We start from the raw sequence: 23,408 nt of genomic DNA, 5'->3' as shown, positions 1-23,408 counted from the left end.
TTAAACGATTTTTGACTATTTTCTTTTTCTACAATTATTTGATTAAATAAAATTCAGAAATCCTTGATTTATTTATTTAAAATAAAAGTTCTATTATTTTATATATTAGCATTAAAAACCTGCATATAAAAAAAGTATTTAGTAACTTTTTATTCAGTTTTATTCGTAGAAAATTTTTGTTTTGTTGACAGCTAGCAAAAAATTAAAATATAAGTATATAAACAAATTTTCTATAGTGAAGTGAAAAGATTTTTTTTTGGCTAGAGTTATAACTATAATAAAATTTTTATATAAAAAAAAACTACGCATAAAATGCTTAACTTATTTTACACGAGAAAAAGAATTAAAATTTAAATGATTTTACAATTTTAATGTATGTAGTAGGTAAAGTTTTAAAAGAAAATACAAAATTAAAATATTTTTAAGAAGTCAAAAAGATTATTTTGGTACCATTTTCCCAAGCAAATCCTTAAAATGGAATGAGACTCAAAATAAAAAAAAGAAAATGTGTTTAAATTGAGAAAAATCAATGTGAATATATTTCACTGATAGAAAGATATTGCACACAGCAAGCATAGATAAAAGTTTGCCATGAAATATATGATTTCCATGAAAGTAACTAAACTTACTTTTAAATTAAAAAAAAAAAAACTATTACAGTTGGTATGAAACAGAACTTCTCTAGACAAAGCTTTAACATATAGATTTTACAATGCACAAGTTTATAAATTCGAAATCTAAGCAATATTTTACACAACTTGAAAAAAAGTGTAATTTAATTATAGAGTCACATCAGTCAAATATACTTTTCTTATATGTAATAAGATTTTTAAAAACCAAAATTTATATGGAATAAATTATTACAGCCAACAGAATTGTAAATATGATTATATTTATAAATCAAAACTTAAAACAAAAACTTTTTAAAGAAAGATAATTTTGAACTAATTCATGTGTTAATAAATCTAAGAAAATTTAACCCTTTTTTTGAAAAGAAATTTTTATTGAAAATAATATTAATAGTTGTTAGATAAATTAATTTTGATCCTCTCAGACTACTCACTGTTACAGTTAACTTCAAGATAGGTTATTTTTCATGTTTGAAGCAGAATTTTTCCATTCTTTATAGATTTTAAATTTTTTTTGGACTGAGTCAAATACCTTAATAATTTCAGGTATATCTAACATTTCAAAACGAGGATAGGGTATATTGTGTGCGTTGTAGAATGAAGCACAATAAAAGAAAAGAAAAATTTTGTATCCTTATCCATATTGTTTTTCTTTATTCTTGAACATTAATGGTCTTTAAATAATGGATGAGAATGAAATAATTGATTGGTTATTAAAATATGTCAAAAATTATTTTTTTTTAGGAAATTACATCAACTAAGGAAAATTTCGGACAAGCCAAAGTAAATTATTTTCAAGTTTAAGATCAAGTATTAAAATATAATTTAAAACCTAACCAATTTTTTTAAAGTTCACATAATATGATTTCATAAATTTTAATCATAGCATATTTTTATTGGCTTTTTTGATTTCTTCTAGACTTTGAAAATTTGAATAAGGTTTTGACAGTTATTATTTTGCTATAAAACATGATTATACATGAGCAATCACATCAAAGCAGAAAGAACATAAAATAAAGAGTGTTTTATTAAAATATAATATATACAAATATTTACAAATAAGTGTTTCACACTGAAATATAAATCAATAGAATGTTCATCATGGATCTGGTTTAAATCGTTTAGTAGGCATGTCATTTGAAGATCCTTTCTTTAGCCATGCAGTGAGAGCTGTATGTTTTACAGGATTTGATTTCTTTTCAGATTCTCTGAAAATATAGATTTGTTATAAGTGCACATTGTTTTAAAAAAAAATAGCAATAATTAATAGTTTTAAGTGTCAAAAAAAGTATTGAAATTGAAACCGTATAATATTGAAAAAAAAAAAAAACACTAAAAAATTAATGTATACAATATATCAAATTAATAAAATATTCTGATGTGAAAACTTTCCAAAAAGGTTTTTTTTTTTGGATTGGTGAAAAGTTTGTAAAACGTTGAAAATTTTTGAGTTATATTGATTATAAAAATCAAATTATTTTCTCAACATTTCTACACTTAACAGAAATTTTCCTGCCAATTCTTTCAAATAAGAAAGTTGGACAGACTTTTTTTCTGGTGAAAAAGTAGTTACATTTCAGGACAAAACAAAGTATTTGAGTGTTTAAAATTTTGAACAATTACAGATCCCAGGAATAAAGAAAATAACATACATGGATGTCAATTGTACACAGAATAACTGTATCTTTACCTAAATGGTTTGAGACATTCAACTGAATTATTTTTTGAATAATTAACAAGAGTTGAAACTGGATACATATGCAAATCCTCTACTGGCTTCAAAATAGAAATAGCCTGAAATAAGAAAAATTCAATTAAGGATTGTTATATAACTTTAGGTATTATGTATAAATGTTCCCCTTCAAACATAAAAAATATGCATTATTTTTATGTACTTAATTTTGTATTTTCCATTAATGAGTATTGGATATATTTATTGAAACTAGCATCAAAATGAGTATGAAACAAATCACTAAATATTGAAGAAAAATGAGTATGAAAAAAAAAAAATTCAATTTTCTACAATGTAACTTTTCAGATACTGTTTTAAGGTTATATTTCTTTGTTCTGAAATCTAAAGAAATAATTAGCACTCCCTTTATGGTTAATATTGAATTCTATTTTAATAACCATTGTTCTGAAATCTAATAAAATAATTAGCACTCACTTTTATGGTTCATATGGAGTTATATTTTTAATAACCATGTCACTAAAATTTTTTTAATAAAAGATCACTATAAATTTATTTTTAAACCCTACAAATGAAAAAGAAAATGAATGGCTGATACTGAGGTGGATCAGAACTGAGATCAAGGACAAAGAAATTACTCATTCCAGAACCGCAAAATATATTTAGTAAAACTAACAATGCATGTAAGCAATAGGCAAATAAAATAAGTTTTTTTTTCAGATTTTGAGTAATCTAAATAGACAATGTGAATAACTCATATTAATGTATAACAATGAATAAATGAAAAAAAAAGAGACATGAATTTGTAATGACCTACATCTTTAGTAGCAACTCTATTTGTATCCAACCACATGGAAACTTCATCCTTCCCAGTCAAAACTGCCTAAAGAACAGAAATTAAACTATAAAAACAGCATTGGAAGTAAAGAAAAAAAAATGTAAAACACTACATATGAATTAAGTTTTAATTGTCTGCTCTAAAATATAACCATTGACAACTAACATTGTTTTTATAATACTACATTTACAAAAACAATAAAAGTCATACCATCACATAATATTCTTAGAAAAACTACAGATAAATATATTTTACAAAAATCTAAAACAACTGTAGCTATAAAACTGGCCTTACCACTAAGACACTGCATTTTACCAAATTAAATTGATGAAGACCAAAAGCGGGATTAAAAATTTAAATTAATGGGTCATATAAAGATATAAAAATCTGAGTAGAGTTATGGTTATATTTAGTTATTAATCTGCTTAAAATACATTTTTATGATAATGTTTTATTATAATTTAAAGAATAAAATTTTAAAATTAAGTCTTCAAGACATTTATTAAAAATCAACTGAAAACTGACAAAAAATTACCATTAGATTTAATCCAAATCTAGCCATTCCCTCTTATTTTTTTTTTTATCATGAAACTGTAATATTGAGGAACAAGAAGAAAAAGGGGGGAAATACATAATAAGAAAAAAAACAACATACCTAACCTAACACCTTACCTAATTTATATATAGTTTGAAAACATAAAATATAGTTTAAGTTTCAAACAAACTATAGATTGGAATAACAAACTATACATAATGATGCAGACAAAAATCAAGGCTAAAAATGTCACTAAGTAATTGTTTGTTATAATAAAATAAAAAAATTTCTTTTTTGAAATTTTCTTTCATTTATTTAAAAATTTTGCATTTAAGTAAAATTATCATTTTGGGTTATACAAAATTTTCATCAATTATATTTTTTAGCAATGCAAATAAATATTACCATTATAAATGGAGTTTTTAAAATTTAATAAATCTTGGAAAAAGGTTTACCATTTAAAAAATTTTTAAAAAAGAAAAACATTGAAACTACAGAAAAAATAAGTTCATCCTCTGTGCAGAGTTTTAAAAAACTAATAAATGTAAAAAGTTATAAGTTATAAAGTATAATAAATTTATATAAATATTTAAAGTTACATAAACATTAAATAGATTATTATGGAATGAAAAAAAAAATCAAATGAGATTACTGGCATTCTTTCATGAACAAATGCAACTGTCTTTGAAGAATCCATAGTAATTACGGAATAACTGTAAATAACTTCATTCTAAAATATAAATAAATGTTATTAATAAGGAAACTAATATATAAAAATAATCAGTATGGCATTAAGAAGCTAATACAACTAACAACTCAATGAAGTAAAATGATAAAATAAGAAATTTCAAAGTAATAATTATTATTCTTTTGCATTAGCAAAAAAAGAAAATTACCATTATATAGTACACATAATAATATACAAAAAGAAATAAAATATTTTTATTGTTATTTTTTCTTTAAAGAAGCAATTAATTTTTATTTGTATTGAATCATTTTAGGCAGATTTCTCTTTTTTACCTCATGAAACTGGTAACATATATTTTTTTAAATCCTTATATTAATATTAGAATATTTAGCTCAAAACTTTTACAGTTAAAATAAAAAATTCACACATAACTAATTTTAAGCCAGTTGATATTGATGAAGTCATAGGATATTGTATTAAGAATATCATTACATTTGGTTTAATTAAATACATATTGTCATATAAGAATGCACAATCATTAAATAAAGAAAGTTCTTTCTTTATTTAATGATTTTAACATTTTCAATTCTCCTAATTTGGCACTTTAAATCTGTTCAAATTAGTTTTAGCAAGAGAGCTTCTGGATCTTTTCCAGGGAAAAAAATTATTGTATATTAATTGTATAATTTCTTCTGAGAGTTAGAGAGAAAGAAAGTTCTAACATTTTAACAATGGCAGCAAAGAGGTGGATTTTTCCATAAATAATAATACAGGGTGCGTAGTCAGATTTTTCAACAAAAAATAAACACTTAAAAAATATTTTAAACTACTTTCCAAAAAAAATCATAATTAGAATCTGTGCAATAATAAAAATTATTTTTTTCCATCATTTAAAGTTCTTAATTTATAAACAGAAAATCAATAAAATTCAAAAACATTTTCAAAAACTTTACATAATCATAAAATAACTAGTTTAGAAATATTGCAAAAATCATGCATTTTTTGTAATTTAGAAAGACAATCAACACTGCAAAGAAAAAATCTCTTTTAAAAACATAGAAAATTAAGTACTTTTTACAAACCCCGAATAAAAAAAGCACCTTTAAGGGCCTTTAAAAAACATACTTCAAAAATAAGCACCTTCTCTTTTTAAAAACGCTATGGACTTTGTAAGAGCAGTAAAAAAAAAAAAACATTTGAATACACATACACTTGTAACAAGAGCTATTAGCATCTCAGCCTCTGAAATTCTAAAATATTGTGTAACAATTTTGGCTAAAACTGGTGAGGGAGGGAGGTCACAAAGTTCTCAAACAATGGATCTCTCAAACTTTCTCTTCAGAGCTTGAGGAATTTCCACTTGCTTTTAATTAAATTTATGACTAAATATTTTTATAATTTGGGGAAGGAAAGGGAGGCTGGAAAATGTGGAATATATATATAAAAAAATGACAAAAAATTTGTTCTTAATGATTTTTTTTTCTTTTCATAATTTGAGGGGCAAAACACAATCAAATCTCTCTACTTTCTAAAACTGCTCAACCATAAAAACTTTTCAACTCTCAAACGAATCATAAGGAATTTATTAGTTAAAATAAGCATTTTTTTCCTTTGGAGAGGTCGTGAAGCACTTAACAAGAAAGTTTGAAAGATTCATTGCATGAGGGCTTCCAGACTTCCCCCTCACACCTACTTTTAGTTAAAACTGTATAAAAATAATTTTTGCCATTGGAGTGTGTTTTGAAGAGGATAAAGGAACTGCCAGCAGGAATATGTAGAAAATAAGTTAAGAATTTAGTAAAAAAGAAAATGAGTATTTTTAATTTCAGGGGGAAAAACACCTAAAATCTCCATCTTTGCTGCACAATTGAAATTGAATTTTAAAAATAATCTCTTTTTTGTTTTTTAAGACAAATTTATAACTACACACTAGGTATACCAGATAAAAAAAGGATACAAATAACGAGCTTATTAGTCCTCCAGATACCATTTAAAAAAATACATTACTAAATGATCAGAAATAATGCACAAAAAGTAATAAGATAGTAAAAACAATTAACACAAAACAAAATATTTCTTACATTAGAAGATTTCCACATATCAAATAGTCCAGCCATTGTTAGAAGGTGGGGATAGCTTATTTCCTTAACGTTATTATCAGTAAAGTCTTGGGAAAACACATCAGGACTATTCTCTTGAGGAAAATGAATGAAATATGGTTGTTTTTGTTTGCTGTTTATTGCTTTCCATTCATAAAACCTTAAACAAAAAATAATAATAAATATGAAAAATTTATAATTGTACTTACACTAACAATAGTTTTTTTTTATTGTGTTTATTTCAAAGGTATTTAATATTTCTAACCTGTTTATTATGAAATATAAATAGCCTTTTTAAATATTATTCCTAATTCTACTCTAATTTTACGTCAAAAAAATTAATATAACTAAAACAAAAGTTAAACTGACAAAAAGCATTTAACACAATCAGTTCTAAATCAGCTTTTGGTAGAAATACTTCTGCCTAATGATTTTTCAATTACCTGGTAATAAACAATCACTGACATTGGGTGATAAACTTCATTATTTTACTAGTTATTACTAATACACTTTGTGATTTTGCTGACATTTTATATATGAAATGAATTGAGAAATTAATTTGAATTTAATATGTTTTAAAAGAGATTAAGTATAAAATTTTAAAAATTGTACTAATTTTGGGTCCTTGTTGTTTCAGCACAGTCAAATTTGTTTAAAATCCTACAGCTACTTGGTTTTTTAATGAAATTTTAGTCAAAAATTGATGACGATTTGAAAAGCATTTAAAGAGAAAGGAAACAAATATAAACATAGTTTAATGCACCCTGCTTCGGAAACCAGTTGATTTATTCTTACTGAAACATTTGTAACAGTGTTAACTAATTTTATTCTCAGATTCCACCATACCGTTGCTGCAAATACTAGTTATTTTGAAAACATTGTGTGCAACAATTAATATCCAATTCTTGTAATAAATGATAGATTTTAAATACAAAAATGGATGACTTCAAGTGGCATGAGAAGACAGTGATTGCAAATTTCTTTTTGGATCTGCATAAATAATGGAATTTTACAAGAATGAAACGTAGGAAAGAAATACTTTCTAGTAGTGTGAGATTAAACAGCTGTAAGGACTAAATATGAACTATGATGTGATTTTCTAGTTTTAAATAGGAATATAAAAATGCTCACTATAAAAAAAGTTTTAATAAAAGGGAACTAATAACTAACCCTTCAGCCAGAATAACACATCGCTGAGCAGCTGTAACAGCTCCTCTATAGGTCGGTTTTTCTAGCATGCCTTCAATGCGACAATTATTGGTTTTCAAAGAAAAACTCTCCAGTGAGCCTCTGTACCAAGATGGAATGAATCCCCATCTCATTGGAGTTATAACGAAATCTGCTCTTTCTTTAGGTTCAAACACAGATTTATTTACAATAACTGGTCTGAGAAAAAAAAAAAATAAAAAACAAGCATTAGTAATGAGCATCAGTTTAAAAAACTAAATGTTACAATACATATTAAATATCCATAATAATCATTAATTAAAAAATAAAACTTGAAATTACATAATAATAAGATAACAAATAAATCATCTTTGATCACGTGTTGCGTTCAATAAAATCTTGCAGTTAACCAGACTACAAGTTAAATTATTAAATTATTATAGAAATTTATATCTGTACAAATTAATTTCACAATAACATTTAACATGTTTTCAAATTTCATGCTAAATTTTTCATGAGGAAAACAAGAACATAATTATTAATATATATACTTTTTTAAAAAGTAAAGAAAAAAAAAAGAATTGATAAAATTGGCAGTCTCATATTTATAAACACACTCAGTTAAATATGTTTTTCATTTCAGATTTCATTCAAATAAAAAAAAAATCAGTAGATTTTTATTAATATAAACAAAAAGTAATATTTTTTACTTCTAAAAGTAGGTCCTTTTTTTAATTATTCAAACATACAATCATACATTTAAATATGTGCCTTAAATAATAAACAAAGAAAACTTTTTGTTGGTTTAAGCCACCTTAAGAAACCCCAGAGCTCAAGAGCTTAGGGATATTTCTGTAAGGATACCTGTTTACTCTAATTAAAAAAAATCAAGGCACCAAAGGGTGTTTTAATTTAGAAAATAAAAAATATTGTGCAGTGATTTATATGGAATAGGCTGCAAGTTATACCAGAGTTGGTTTCTTTCTGAAATATATATTTTTAGCATCTCGCGTGTTACCTTGTGATAGATGAAGGTTGACATAGTCGATAAATAAATCCCCACAATGGTGACCTGGATGTGATATGAACATGCCAACATTAATGGGAGTCCCACATTAAACAGTTGATTTGCTTAAAAATATATTGCTCAAATAGAAAAAAAAAAGATCCGGTGAAGTAAATAAAGTCTCCTGGTCAATAAACAATATTGAAGAAGAAAAAAAATGAGCAAAATGCTATAAACAAAAAAAAAAAATAAAATAATAATAATAAAATAAGCAAAATGCTACAAAAATTGAAGGAAAAAAAAATTTGCGAAAATTATATGAACAGCATGAATCATCCAGTGGTAATCGTTCATCGAATTCTATCCCAGATAAAATTCTGAAAGGGGAGTAATGCCGCGTAACTACCACTGCAAATATTAAATACGAATTCACTAGTATATAAGACATGTTAACTTGATTCTATTTTGAGGTGCCTTCTGATAGATGAAGGTTGACATAGCCGATAAACAAATCCCTTCAGTTGTCATAAACGTCTACAATTTTTTTTGCATTGTCACTAAGAATATTTTCGTATCGTAATAGGACATGCCAATCACAATTTTAAAGGTGTAAAATAAGTTTTAAATTTGTAATTTATAAAAAAAAATAATGAGAGGTTTGCCAAAGTGTATTTACAAGCTATACCTATGATGAAATTTCATGCCGTGATCTGCAGCGAAATAATCACTAAGACATGACAACTTCTGGGCAGCAACCCACGAGAAACTAAAAAAAAAAAACATCACAGATGGGAACCAACTCGAATGGTATAATTTGCAACCATCTCTGGGCAAATCTTTATATGTTTCTCTTTTTAAATTTACAATTTTAAAATTTATTTGGTGCTTTGAAAATTGTAGTTGGTGAGCCGGACCCCCAACTACACAGAATATCCGCGTTACAGAAATATTCCCTTATGCTTTCGACTTGGTTCCCTTCCATAATATGTTTTTTAGTTTTTCATGGGCAATTGCTTGGAAGTTGACAAAACTTGGTGGTTATTTTGGCGCAGATCCTGATATAGAAATATTTCTCAAGGAAACCTTCTGAACCGTCTTTTGGCATTTGAAGCATATAAAAATCTGATAATTATAAGGATGAAAACAACTTTTATACTTACGATACTTGGCTAGGAGCAAGATTATGGCTGGGTTGATAGTTTTGCCAATCATATTTTTCAACCCACTTCAGATCAGTATTGTTATTAGAATAACGACGAGTAGCTCGCTGAATCCCACATTTATCCAGAGAGCTAAAAATTACAAAACTGCATTAAATGGAATCGCACCACAACATTTCCAAAATTGTATAATTTTAAATCACAGCTACATATTTCTGATATAAGATTTGAGTATTTATTTCTTGAGTTAGTTCCAGCAAAACTAATAAACTCATAACTTACCATGCAGTCCTCCCACACATAATTAAATAAGAGCATTTATGTGATTGCAAACAGCTAATAAAACGTAATACAAAAAGAAAATAAATGAAATACTGTTAAATGTTATTGTCTTAAAATAAGCAGACGATTCTTTTTGGCGCTAATAAAGATATTAATGCCAGATTTGATTTATACAACATAAGTAAAAACGAATGATTAACTGCTGAATAAAATTAGCAATGTATATTAAAGAAAGGCTAGCTTTGTGTATCAATAAAATTGATTCAAAAATATCATATGCAATTTTCTATTCCAGTTTGATCTAATAAAGAGAAATGAATATGGAAAAAAAGGAAGCGAAAAGTAAAAATTTAATGTTCTTAAAAATATAAAGTGACTAAAATCAGTTTTTAGTTTAATCAGTTTATGTTTTTAAAGTGGGATTTTTAAGTATAAAATTGTGTTCAGTCGCACTTATTAAGTGTATTCTGATTATACAGCATTACCAAGTTTCTTAAGTTTCTGGTAGTTCCTTCGTTCATTGTAATATGTAAATATTTAGATTAGGAGAGGACTTGGAACTGTGAGGGATGTATTGGGGAAATAAAAAACTCATTGAGACCAGTATAACTTAAAGTTTGATGAGTACATCATTTGAATAATAAATAATTACGTCAATCAATTGTATTTTCTATAGTTTTAGGGAATATGGAATTCCTGACTAAAATAATATTAAGAATATTTGTCTAGTTTCGGAATGAATACGAATTTTGATATTAACTGTTAATACTTATCTTATACCTACTGAAATTCAATACTCATTTCTTGGTAAGTATTTATGTTATGGTGAACTTAAATTTATACTGAGATTTGGGTAACAATTTGAGATCTTATTGTAAATTCGATTGACATTTTCATTGCAACTCCTTCAATGTGTATTTTTCAAATTGATATAAATCGTATATATTTTAATTATACCTTTATTTAAAAAGTTATTTCTGATAAAGATGCCGTAATGTTTTATTTATATTTGTAGAGGAATTTCTGAAATTTAGATTGCATACCTCAAAATGTCTAATGAAATCAGAAGTGGTATTTTCGAGCATATGAAAGAAGTTTTGAAAAACTATGAAGCTTTAAGAGGTAGTTCCATATGATGTATTATAATTGATTTTAATTTAATATTAAGTATTCTTAATGAATAAATCCTGTGCTTTTCTAATTTGTATTTTGATGTTTAACCCCAAAGGTTGCATTAGTTTTTCGATATTCTAGGGATAAAATATTTCAGCACTAAGTAATTTAAACAAAACAAAGAGATCTTTTCGTGCTTGTATCCATTTGCGCCTTAGACAAAAGGTTTTTTTACTTTCAAAAACTTAAAAACATTATTTTTTTTTTCCATCTGGATGAGCTACAAGTTTTCCCCCACAAGTTTTTCTATTTTGAGTTCGTCCATCTCTATGTTATTTATTTTCTCTCGAAAACTTGGCGATTATTTTGGCATTGATGATAATATGGAGGTCTCCTTTAAAAGAAAAGTTGCTACAATAATCTAAACTATACAAATGCAAAATTAAGCTGCTAAAAATCATAATTATTTTAAATTACATTTATAATTTTGTAGAATGTTTATAACTGAAGTTGATTTGAAACTATAAAGAACTGTTATAGTGTTTGAAACACTAATAAAATTAAATTAGTTTTTAACTAGATAAATAAAATAAGTTAATAAAAATATGCAATTTTTTTAAAATTAGGTAACAGTATTAAATGTGTAAATTAATAAAAGTGTGGAACACGAACTTATATTTCATAAAAGAAGTTTGTTATTACATAAATGCTGGTATTGATTTCATTATACTATTTCAAGTTTGGATTTTTTTATGGGTAAAATGAATGTAAACTGCAGTCAAATGACTTAAAAAATTTGTGAGAAGTTTCCCATTCTGTATTGTATTTTTTTTGAATAACATAATAATAAGCTCTTTTATTGTATTCTAAAGCAATCAAGTCTAACTCTGAACTTAGCTTGATTGAACATCTGTAGAGTTAACGGCAATGTAACTTTGAAATTCATTTTAAATCTATTTTGAATTGGTTGAGGTAACAGAAGTATAATTTTGAAAACTTTAAAAATGCTTAATTTAAGACAGGGATATTTCTGACTACATATTGTGGCGTAACTACCGCTATGAAAATTAAACATCAATTCACTGGTATGTAAGTCATGCTAACTTGATTCAATCACGAGGTACCTTTTGATAGATGAAGGTTGGCATGGTCTGTAACTCCGTCCCCACATTGGTGACCCGGACGTGATTTGAACACACAGTAACGCCCACTTCGATCTGGTAATGCCTACTTCGATGGATGATCCACATTGAACAGTTCACTTGCTACTTGTGACTGTGATCTTATCCATCTCCTCACGCTGTTGCTACTCAGTTTCACCTCGATTAACCACAACGTCTGCTTGCATACACTCAACTGCTAATGACAACACAGGAGCGACTGTGACTGTGAAGTTAATACACCTCTCACATTCAGCACTCAAAAACTGGGTGACCTTAAAACCAGCTCTCCCGGTCTTTCAAAAGTACAGCAACTAGTGGTATCCGTTCATCGAATTCTATCCCTGATAATATTCTGGTGGGGGAGTATTGTGACGTAACTACCGCTATGAAAATTAAACTGGTTTATAAGACATCACTGGTTTATAAGACATGCTAACTTGATTCAATCACGAGATATCTTTTGATAGATGATGGTTGGCATGGTCTGTAACTCCGCCCCCACAATATACTGTCTTTGTATAATTGCTTACATCTAATTTTTGTATTTACATTTGACAAATTATATTTTTTATAACTTAAAACAATTTTTAAATTGTAAATGTGCAAGTTGAAATTTGTTTCAGGTATTCCAGTAAATAAGGATGAAAAGGTGTTTTGGGATGCTGTCATAATTTCAGCTTGTGACAGTGAACAAGAAAATGGCTACAATCTTCAAATTATTGAAAAGCGGGAAAGAGGAGAAGTTCCCTTAATGGTTCCTTTTCACGTCTTCTTTGATCCTCCTGGATATAAAATTGGTGAGGTTCAGTTTTTAAACAAATAGGGAAAAGGAATAGGCTTAATACTTGAATGAATCTGAGCAGTGATATCACATACTATAAATGATACGTATGAAGCACTATAAAACTAAATATGCTAGTTTGTTACTTTGTAAAAATTCTTTAACTCACAGGAGCTTTACAATGCTGTGGAAACATTGCTATGTTAATTCCATCGAAACCACTTTTCAATAAAAAAAAATTGATCATGCTCATACAAAAGATGCTAATAGTTTTGACAGATAAAATTTCCAAAACTTTTGTAGCAAGTGGAAAGGCTGTTTCCATTAATATAGCCAAGTATTTGTATTATTATGCACCTTGAGTAATTTTGTTCTAAAATTACTGAAATCCACAGTCACTGCAGTATTAAATTTTCATTGCGTTATGAATTTTTAAAAAAAAATGAGTATACTAGTTGTATATTTTTTGTTTTATAATCATATTTATTTTAAAAATCAGTATTCTACCAAAAAATTTAACATACCAAGAATTAGTTAGCATTTTTCATTAATAATTTTATCGGAAAATGGCATGGAAAAAATTATTAAAATTGAAAATTTGTTAAATTTACCTAAAATTTGTTTTTCAATAACATTTGAATAATGTTAAATGAGGTAAAATGTCTATGTTAATTAAGATGTGTCTTTGTCTATTGAAAAATGTCAAAGTTTTTTTTTTGAAAAATTATAAAATCCTTAAATATTATAAAGAATTTTGGCTAGATTACTTACACAGTTTTTTTAATAGCTAAGACTCTTGAGATTTTTTTTTAACATATGAAGAAGTAATTAATGAAAGAATAAGACAATTAAAAAAAATATTTCCTTGTATAACAAGACTCACTAAATGGGTCTACTTTTTGTTGCGAGTTATCGTTATTAATTTGCATAAAAACCACAGTTTATTGATCAAAAAGGAAAGTAATTTTATTTCTTTTTCTGAAATTATATGTTATTTTAAAACATTTTTATGTGGTCATGATTTTGATTAAATATAGTATAGTATTTTTAAATTTGAACTGTGCTTAAGTTTTAAACTTTTAAATTCCTTAAAATTGAATTTTTGCATTTTTTTGGTGCTATTTGATTTTTATGTTCTTCGTAATTTTTTTGTTAGTGTTATGTTAACTTACACAGCACACTTTTCTATTAGTTTATATTTTTTATATTTTTGTGAGGGAGCAAAATAATAGTACAGTACAGAACCCGTTATCCGGAAATCAGAAAACCGGAAAACCAAGAAACCGGAACGAAATTCAATAAATTTTCTCGCCATTTTCAAAAAAAAAGTTTTTTTTTTCCTCATAAGATTTTAGGATTTTTCTTTCTATTTCGATTCTATTTTCTATTCTTTCTATTTTCTTTCTACTTCTATTTGGAAATAATCATTAGTGTATTAATTCATCGTTTTAAGATTATTTCCAAATTTTTTTTTTAGTTTATTTTAACAATAAAAAAAAACGGCTTTTTGTAGCGATTCAGAAAACCGGAAAAATCAGTTATCCGGAATAGCGATGGTCCCGATCGTTCCGGATAATCGGTTCCCTACTGAATAAGACATTTTATTTATTTATTTAGTACTTTCTAAAATGCAATATCTTAAAATTTGTACTAAAGCATTTAAAAAAACTGTAATTCATCATCAATCAAAAAAAAAAAAAAAGATTTATTAGGCATTAAGCCTTAGTACCTTTTTGTAAGGGTTTCTTTCTAGAAGTACTGCATGAATAATTATCTTTGAATTATTTAATGCGTAATACCAAATAGTTCAAACATAATATATTGTTATATGATAGAGAATAATTTTTATATAACAGAAGATAATGTATGGTTTTAGGCTGTGGAGGCTCAACAATGTATATATTGAGCAAAATTTCAAAAATCTATGGAAAGGAAATGTCTAGCATGCGATTCCTAGTCATACCAGCTGGAGGATATAGTCAACGTCTACCAAATCTGACTGTATTAGGAAAGCTTTTCAGTCCTCTTCCATTTGGAAATCAGCGCTATCAAATGTTGGATCTGATCTTAGCAACATATTTACCATTTCTGAAGCGCATGCCACCTGGTGTTTTTTTAGCAAGCTCTGATGCCATAATCAGCTACAACATCCATGATGATGGTAACAAGCATTGAGTATTAAGTTTTTTTTTATACTTGTATATGAAATAAATTTTATATTAATATCATCAACCAAATATGGTTAAAAAATGTCATAGTGGTTTAGGCACTGAGTTTATATTGCATAGGAGCGAGACTCTGTTCCTGAGTTGCCACTAGGGCAGATTGAAATTCACTCAGCATAATGTTGATGGACACCAGCTTGTTTAGGAAGTAAAGGCAGTTTGTCATGTCACTCTTCATATTGTTGGCCTTGAAATTTGAGGTTTTGAATTTTATGGCCCACTTGTGGAACTATAGTGTGGCTTTCAGAAGAAATTCTTCAGACACCCATCTCGCCTCGTGGTGGGTACTATGATTACGAGGAAAAGACATTTTGAATAGGGGTGTGGGGTGAATAGTTTTGTCTTAATCTTGACATAGGTTGTCGTCAGTAAACCAATTTTCATCTTTTTTCCTCCATTTCACCCCCATTTGAAATGTGCTCTCGCTTGTTACCATAGTAGCAGACAGCCCCAGACTTTTAGTCTGGAAGAGTATTCCTCAAAGCTGCACTATAGTTGTGGTTTGGGTGTTTTATTTTTTTCAATATTAGCATTAGTATTTATTTGTGAGAATGGCAGTGAATGTTGCATATTATTTCAAAAAGTTTAATGCCATTTTTCTTTACAATGTAATTGTAATTTTTTTTTCCTTCTGAAATAATTGTCATTGTAATTCCACAAAGTGCACCAAAATAGCTTATATTTGTGATGTTGAACTCTCTCATTCTTCAAGAATTTTTCAGGAAAGACTCTAGATTTCTTCTGGAAAGACTCTTAGAAATTTTATCTTATTTAATGTATTTTTGAATTACACTTTTGTTTTTATTTCTGCTACTTGTTTCTTATACTCCATTTTTAAAGGACCCCATACAAATCTTATGGTAATTAATTCTCTGTCAAATTGACTGAAATTTTAATATATTTTAGTTCTAATCATTCTGATTGAAAGTTCTCATTGACAGGAAAACCGAAAATTGATAATTTCCGAGATACTTAGCCTCAAACAAAAATAGTAATTCTCAATTCTCTAATACCGTCATGATATTAGCATTAACCAATGTGCACCACATGGAGGTTGTCAGATCAGACTTTGCACATTATAACTCTTATAAGGGCAGATCGTTTTAACAAAAAGTATGTATACTGGGATGTGTACAAATATATATAGTTACATATAAATATAAGTCATCAAGTATTTGAATAGTACTTACATTTTGTTGGGGAGGTTGCTGTTTCTTAGTTACATTCTATTTACTTAGTAGACGGATATTTGGTGTTATTTCTATACTCTGCTTATCTAATGCTGTATGCAAGCATGCTTCAAACATCTTTCATGTAGTGATCGTTGCCCATAATTTTTTATGTTTGAGGCTTGATATCTTAGAAACGATCCATTTTTGGCCTTTGTGCCAATATGAACTTTTGCTCAGAATATTTTGAATTACAACATATTAAATTTTTAACCTGACAGAAAATTAATTTTCATAAGATTTGAGAGAGGTCCTTTCTGTTAGAACAAGAAAAATTTTACTGTTGTAATGTTACTTGAAAGGAATCTGTTCTTTTTCATAGCTATTAAATTTTTAAAATTATGTCTGGAGATGTAAAACAAAAGTTTCTCTTGAATTCTTTTGTTTTTTACTTAAGAGCAAAAGGTTGAAAACAAGATTTAAACAGATTTCAAATAATTAAAATTAAGTTTATCATCAATAAATTTAGGATAATTCTAAGACAAAATGTTATACACAATGTAAAACTCAGCATCATCAATGACAAAAAAACTATTAAAATAAAAAGTTTTCAAGTGTTTAAAACTGTCATCACAGTAGAACCTCGATTATCCGACAAACATGGGTTCAGGAATATGTCGGAAAATTGAAATTATGGGATAATCAGTGATGACTGTTATGAATCTCTCATACATGTTAATTGCAATCAGCTGTTTACACTATTTTACTTTGAAATGAAGTACATTCTAATTGGCTATTTTTAGTAACTGATTGATCATTTGATAAATTTTCAGTCTGCTGGTAGGTAAAGTGATGCCATATTAAACACCTCAATTTTCTTTTTCTGGAAGTCCAATTTTGGAATCCTAGTCACAGCAGTAATTGAATTAACCTGAATTAGAAGTAGAGTTGAATGACTCTAAGTCCAAAAATGAATTAGTAATTGCATAATTTAAGTTGTAATAAGGATGAAATGTATGTTGGGACACATTTAAAGTTTGTGAAAAAAAGGTGTTGGATAACTAAAGAATTTGATAATCAGGCATCAGATAATCAGGGTTCTTTTGTATATATATATTAAAAGTGTAAAAATTAATGTTAAATTTGTTGTTAATGAAATATTAAACTACTCTTCAGAAAATAATAAGTTATTATTTTTTTAAATTTGTGCGATTATTTATATTTTTATTCTTTATTAGTTTTAATTAAGTTTTTAGTCAGTTATTCATATCTTCATGTTTGAAAGAAATTAAATTGTTATTTTTTTTAAACGAAGAAGGATTTATCAATACTTTATAAATTGCTCAAAATAAACAACTAAAAGTAAATATTATATATTTTATTTTTATTGCTAAAAATTTGAGTATCAAATTTAATTAATTTTTTCTAATATAGTTATTTTTTAAAATAATTCATGCAAAAAAAAGAATTTTTTTACAAGATTTCTTTCTTAATTATTTTTTTATGTGGTTTTAGATGAATGGACATTCGAAAATGTCGGATTTACCGCTCTCGCTCACCCTTCACCAATTTTAATTGGAACTTCTCATGGTGTTTATGCGATACCTGAAAATCAAGATTTCAGTAAAGGTTCTACCATTATGAGCAATTGCTTACGTGTTCTGCAGAAGCCTACAATTGAAGAAATGCGAGAAAAGGGTGCTGTTGTTAAAAATATTTCTATACCAGGTATTTGTCATAAATTCTATCAAATAATATTTAAAAATGATAAAATTTGTTTTTGTTAGTCATTAAAGGAATTTAAATTTTATTGATATCTAATTCAAACGATAATGATTTGCTGTGAAACCTTATCCTAGGAACACTTCTTTAGGATGGCCACCTCACAATACGGACAATTTTCCAAATCCCTGTTTTCTATGAATAAACCTTAATGTGTGTAGGCGCTCTCTTGACTGGACACAAACAGTAATTTTTTATTGACAAAACTATAGAGTAAGGAGGGAGTTTGGTCAGAGATAGAGATAAGGATGTTTGTAACAAAACAATAGAGTGTAAGGATTTTTATGGTTGGGGAGAGGAGAAAAAAGGAAATTGTAAAAATAATTTTTTGTTGTTGTATAATTATGATCCCAAGTTAGTTGTGAAAAAAAAGGACTGAAATTTGTGATAGGTGCAAAAAATATTTACAGGAACTCAAATTATATTTATCTATTCATAATAATATATTTTTAATAATTAGAGTTTTGGTATTAAATATTGTCTAAGTAATTATCGTTTATGTTTCATCATTCATCACTTAAAACTAGTTTGTACTTTGAAAATGTTCTTCAGCTTTTGCGCTATTTGTTTGCACTGACAGACATCAAACAGGCACTTTGGGATAGTATTCTGTTTTATATTTCCAAAACTGGATCAGTTTCCCTCTCTCAATATCTAGTTTATTGACCGTTTCCTTTGAAAGCATTAAATTTGTCGATTTGTTTGTCCTCAAATATTGAAATACTCTTAAAAATGTCATTTTGTTATTCATCTATTCTCTTAAATCTTTTATAAATTATTGATGATCAATTTTTGGGGCTGCAGAAAAATACTTATTGCTATTAAATGTAAGTATTAAATTGAAAAGTCAACAACAACAGAAATCCTGAAATTTTAAATTATTTTAATAGAAGCATTAAAAAATTAGCTGATTCTATAAAAAATTGATAAATTACAAAAACTCTGGTTGCAGACCATATGGAATGAATTCGCAGCTCTTTCTTCTTAAATCCAAATTTATCTACACCCCCAACATATTCAGATAGAGATTATTATTGTATTAAGTTAGCTTAATCTAACACACACAAATTAAAATTTACAAATATAATTTGGTTACAAAATTATACATAAAAACTTCACGTTTAAATTTAAGTTGAATTTTATACAATACTAAAATTTAGAATAAATTTCTATACAGTTAAGCCTGTAATCAAGTAAAAAAAAATTTTTTTTTTCTTTGCAGTGTTTTCTCAATTTAGCTTTTTAATTTTCAGTAGAAACAAGCTCAGAGATGTTAGGTGTACCAGCAATTTCACTACTTTTTTGTTGTTTTGTATTTGAAAAAAAAAAAAAAACTTAGATGAAAAATAATATGCAGATGCTGTGATTATCTGCAGCACCCTCTGCCATGCTGAAGAATTTTGCTATCAGACTTAATGATTCATTGCATTGTTGTGAGTTCTTTATTGCTTGATTGTAATGTGCATTGCAACAAATAACTTTTTTCAAGAACCTAATTGGTCCCGATAGAATACAGAAAGATATTGCCACAATTTGTGTAACATGTATCATAATTCAGGAAAGGTATTTCAGATTATAAATTGAATTCAGATCTTTTTATTAGTAACTCATTTATAGAATTGCCAATAATAGTTTTGGAGGATATTGAAAAACTGAGACACTTTTGTCTGTCCTAAAATGATAAAATTGGAATTATAAATATTGCATGTAATTAAAAGGCATCACAAAGATCTAGAGTTTTGTGGCTATTTAAAACAAATTTTTATTAGATATTTTTGAATGGTTGGATCAAGGTTAAATGTAGTATGAGAGTTTTGTAAATACCTTTTTATTATTATGTAAGTTGTCTTTTATTTTGAATCATGAAAACTTTATTAAATTTAAATAAATCTTTGTTGTTTATTATTTCTAATTATGTATTTATTATGTATTTATTAACTATTATGTATTTATTAACTATCATATTAATTTTAAATAGCTTATCGCATTAAACTTTCAATTAGTATGTCCTGTTAAGCTAAGCAGAATTGGTTTCGAGAGTGTAGGTTTTACTATATTAATATAATTCTATTTTATTAAATATTAGTGGCTATTTAGCTTCCATAATGTTGTTGAAATACATTTAACCTTTATAATTTTCCAAATAAAGCCATATAAAGTTTATTTTTTTTACACTAATTTAAATTGACATGCTCATAAAAATTATAAAAATTAAATTAATTTCAAAAATGTCTGTCAATAGAAATAGTACAGATAGTTTGTAATCAATAATTTGAGGAAATTGTAGGTGAAAAATCTGTTAGTTAATGTGAAATTAATTTTAAATAAAAAATATTCCATAAAACTTTAAAAAATAGCATCTCTAAAAAACGCTTTTTAGATTTTATAATTGTTAAACACAATTTTAAGGTTCAGCAAATAAACTTTATATAGATATATTTATTTATTTGAAATAGTGTCAACATGTATTATAAGATTTTAATCAGTTATATAAAATTGTATTGAAAATTTTTGGTATATCTGAGTTGGGCACTGACTTTGAAAGAATTTTTATTTATTTTATGTAACAAAACTCTTGGAATGTTTTAAATATTTATTTAAAGAAAAAAATACGTTTTAATTAGGCAACACTAAAATGCAATTTTAAATTTTGATGGAAATACTTTTTATTTTATTTTATTGAAACTTAAAATTATAAATATCTACTTAAAAAAAGTTTTTTGGCTAAAGTATGTGTCGTAATTTTGTACTTTTTTTTTTTTACAGAGTTAGCATTATTGGGAAAAATTAACCCTATGTCACATAGTACTTTTAATGATTTTTTTTTTAATATTTTTTTTTTTACATAGCTTGAATAATAATCTTTTTGTTGAAATTTTTTTTCTACTTTGCTAATTTCCAAACTTTTTTCTTCCAGGGTTAGACAATGAAGAAATAATCTTTAGTGATAGTGCATTCTTTTTTGATCATTCTGTTTCTAAAATATTATTGGATATTTATAAAAAACACAAGCCAATAAAATGTGAGCTTAGTTCTTATGGAGATTTCTTACAGCCACTTGGATTAGCAGCTAGTCCATCTTACATAATGGACAAAGGACCAAGTGGGGAGCTAACTTCTCTGCAAACTGTATTGTATATGAATCTCTTTGGTACCAACCTTTCAATATTTGTTTTAAAACATTCTAATTTTCACCATTTAGGAACAATGAAGGAATATCTTCAAACTTTGTGCGATGAAACTAGATTTTCAGAAGCCTTTTCACTTTCAAAATTTTCTCTTTGTGCTCCATCAATAGAAAACATCAAACCAATTTATATACATGGGACTATAATTAATTCAATGATTCATCCATTATCTGTTATTCCGAAGTCCACACTTTTGGAATATTGTGATATTCAGATATCAATAGAGGCAGGGCAGAACTCTATTATCAGTAATATTCATCTGCCTGGATATTCCATTCAGAAGTTACCTTTACCTATACCTGATAATACTTTAATACATACAATTCCTCTTAAGAAAGGTTTTGTTACTGTTGCTTTTCATATTCATGAAGATATTAAAAAGACATACCAAAAAACGAATTGTTGCAAAATGAGATATTTTGGAAAAGAGCTTAGGAGGTTTGTGAAGTATGACAACGCATTGTTCAGTAGTGACTGTGATAGTGTTTCGTTATGGGAAACTAAACTGTTTCCTGTATGTGAAACTCCTGGTAGTTCCTTTAAATATACTCTTGAACTGGTATTGAGTATTATATTAACTGACCAAATGTGTTCTGATTTTTCTATGACCAGACAAGGCGTAGAATGGGTTTCTATGAAAGATATTTTAGTGTGTAAAGACACTGAAAAAATGATAGTTTATCAGGAAAATCTGTGTGAAAAAACTTCAAGTATTTTGAAATAAAGCTAAAACGTTACTAAGTCATAGGTGAATTATATTAATGTTAAGAGATTATAAAATATTTATTTTTTGTATATGTTTTTAATATTGTACCTTGAATTGTAAATCACTAATTTCTTAAGCTTGCATTTAAAGATGTGGATAAAATATATAGCACCAATTCATAATCGATTCCTGATAGTTGCGGTGTGTGATCAATCAGCTAACAACAATTTTCAAATAAATTAATACTTTTTTTTATCAAATGAATTTGATTGAAGTAACACACAAAGTACTGCTCAAAGCAAACATAAAAAAATCCAATTAATTTAAAGAATAAAATAAAAGAAGCTACTAATCTCAGGGGAAGAGGAAAAAGTAATTTTTTCACGCTTAATTTCCAAAGCTCAAACTGATGTTATGCTGAAAAGATTTTTCACTGACTAGTTGGATAATGCACCTTTCTTTTGCTAATAATAAATAAAGCTTAATGCTAACTTCTTTGTAAATGGGGTATTAAGCTCATCAAAAGAGTTGTTCAAAAGTCAAGAGTATTTAAAGGAAAGAAAATCTAGGTGAGAAGAATAAATATAAATAGAGCTAAATTTTAGCGTTTGAGGAGAACCTTAGCAGACAAGCTTTGTTTCCTTTTCAATTGTAAACGTTTTCATTAAAAAAAAACCTCTATGTTGTTGCTTGTTTTATATTATCTTTTTTATTAAATCCAATTAATTTACTTTTAGAATTTAAGGCTAATTTTTTTGTACTATTTTTATTTTTATATCTGCACTATACTTCACATTAAATGGAAAAAAATCAACTTGTGTTTATTCATGATAGAAAAAGTTCAAATTTGAATTATTATCTGCTCACATTTGTTTATTTTTTTAAAATTATGTATACTTTATCAAGCTAAGTATTCTTTAGTCAATTAAAAATCATTCATTCTATAAAAAAACGTTGTATGAAATTGGTGTTATTTGCTATCCTCTATGTTTTATTTGTTACTTTTTTTAATTGAATAACGTTTGTTCTGATGTTTGTTTGCATTAAAGATATATTATCTGGGAAAATCTATTTTCCAAACTTGTAGGAAGTCCTGACAATGTAGGACTTTCCATACATGCACAGATTTGTATATTTTTTTTCTACGAAGAATTGTAATTAAATAATTTATGGAGCTTATTTTGCAG

The 23,408-nt window shown here is 26.8% G+C and overlaps 2 protein-coding genes across 3 annotated transcripts; one reads left to right on the top strand and one right to left on the bottom strand.

Annotated features, from left to right (window-relative positions):
- Window positions 1-1,638: 1,638 nt before the first annotated feature.
- Window positions 1,639-10,455, bottom strand: LOC107447374 (abasic site processing protein HMCES). The gene is made up of 8 exons (XM_016062267.4): window positions 10,095-10,455; window positions 9,813-9,944; window positions 7,650-7,865; window positions 6,462-6,639; window positions 4,345-4,422; window positions 3,137-3,202; window positions 2,320-2,423; window positions 1,639-1,837 (listed from the first exon to the last, which is right to left on the bottom strand). Exons 1-8 carry the CDS (start codon window positions 10,112-10,114, stop codon window positions 1,729-1,731), a joined length of 903 nt encoding a protein of 300 aa, XP_015917753.2. The 5' UTR covers window positions 10,115-10,455; the 3' UTR covers window positions 1,639-1,728.
- Window positions 10,456-10,540: 85 nt separating this feature from the next.
- On the top strand, window positions 10,541-23,400 carry LOC107447390 (fucose-1-phosphate guanylyltransferase). 2 transcript variants are annotated; one of them, XM_016062298.4, is made up of 6 exons: window positions 10,541-10,901; window positions 11,110-11,216; window positions 12,994-13,167; window positions 15,028-15,312; window positions 18,061-18,273; window positions 21,245-23,400. In XM_016062298.4, exons 2-6 carry the CDS (start codon window positions 11,144-11,146, stop codon window positions 22,237-22,239), a joined length of 1,740 nt encoding a protein of 579 aa, XP_015917784.2. In that variant the 5' UTR covers window positions 10,541-10,901; window positions 11,110-11,143; the 3' UTR covers window positions 22,240-23,400. The 2 variants fall into 2 exon arrangements, with proteins under 2 accessions (XP_015917784.2, XP_042896513.2); XM_043040579.3 differs by lacking the exon at window positions 11,110-11,216 and having other exon boundaries at window positions 10,634-10,901.
- Window positions 23,401-23,408: the final 8 nt, after the last annotated feature.

The sequence above is a fragment of the Parasteatoda tepidariorum genome, chromosome 10 (genome assembly GCF_982258835.1).
Source record: "Parasteatoda tepidariorum strain Cologne lab strain chromosome 10, Ptep-v5.0, whole genome shotgun sequence".
Classification (NCBI taxonomy): Eukaryota; Metazoa; Arthropoda; class Arachnida; order Araneae; family Theridiidae; genus Parasteatoda; species Parasteatoda tepidariorum.
This window is presented reverse-complemented; position numbering and strand designations above follow the sequence as displayed.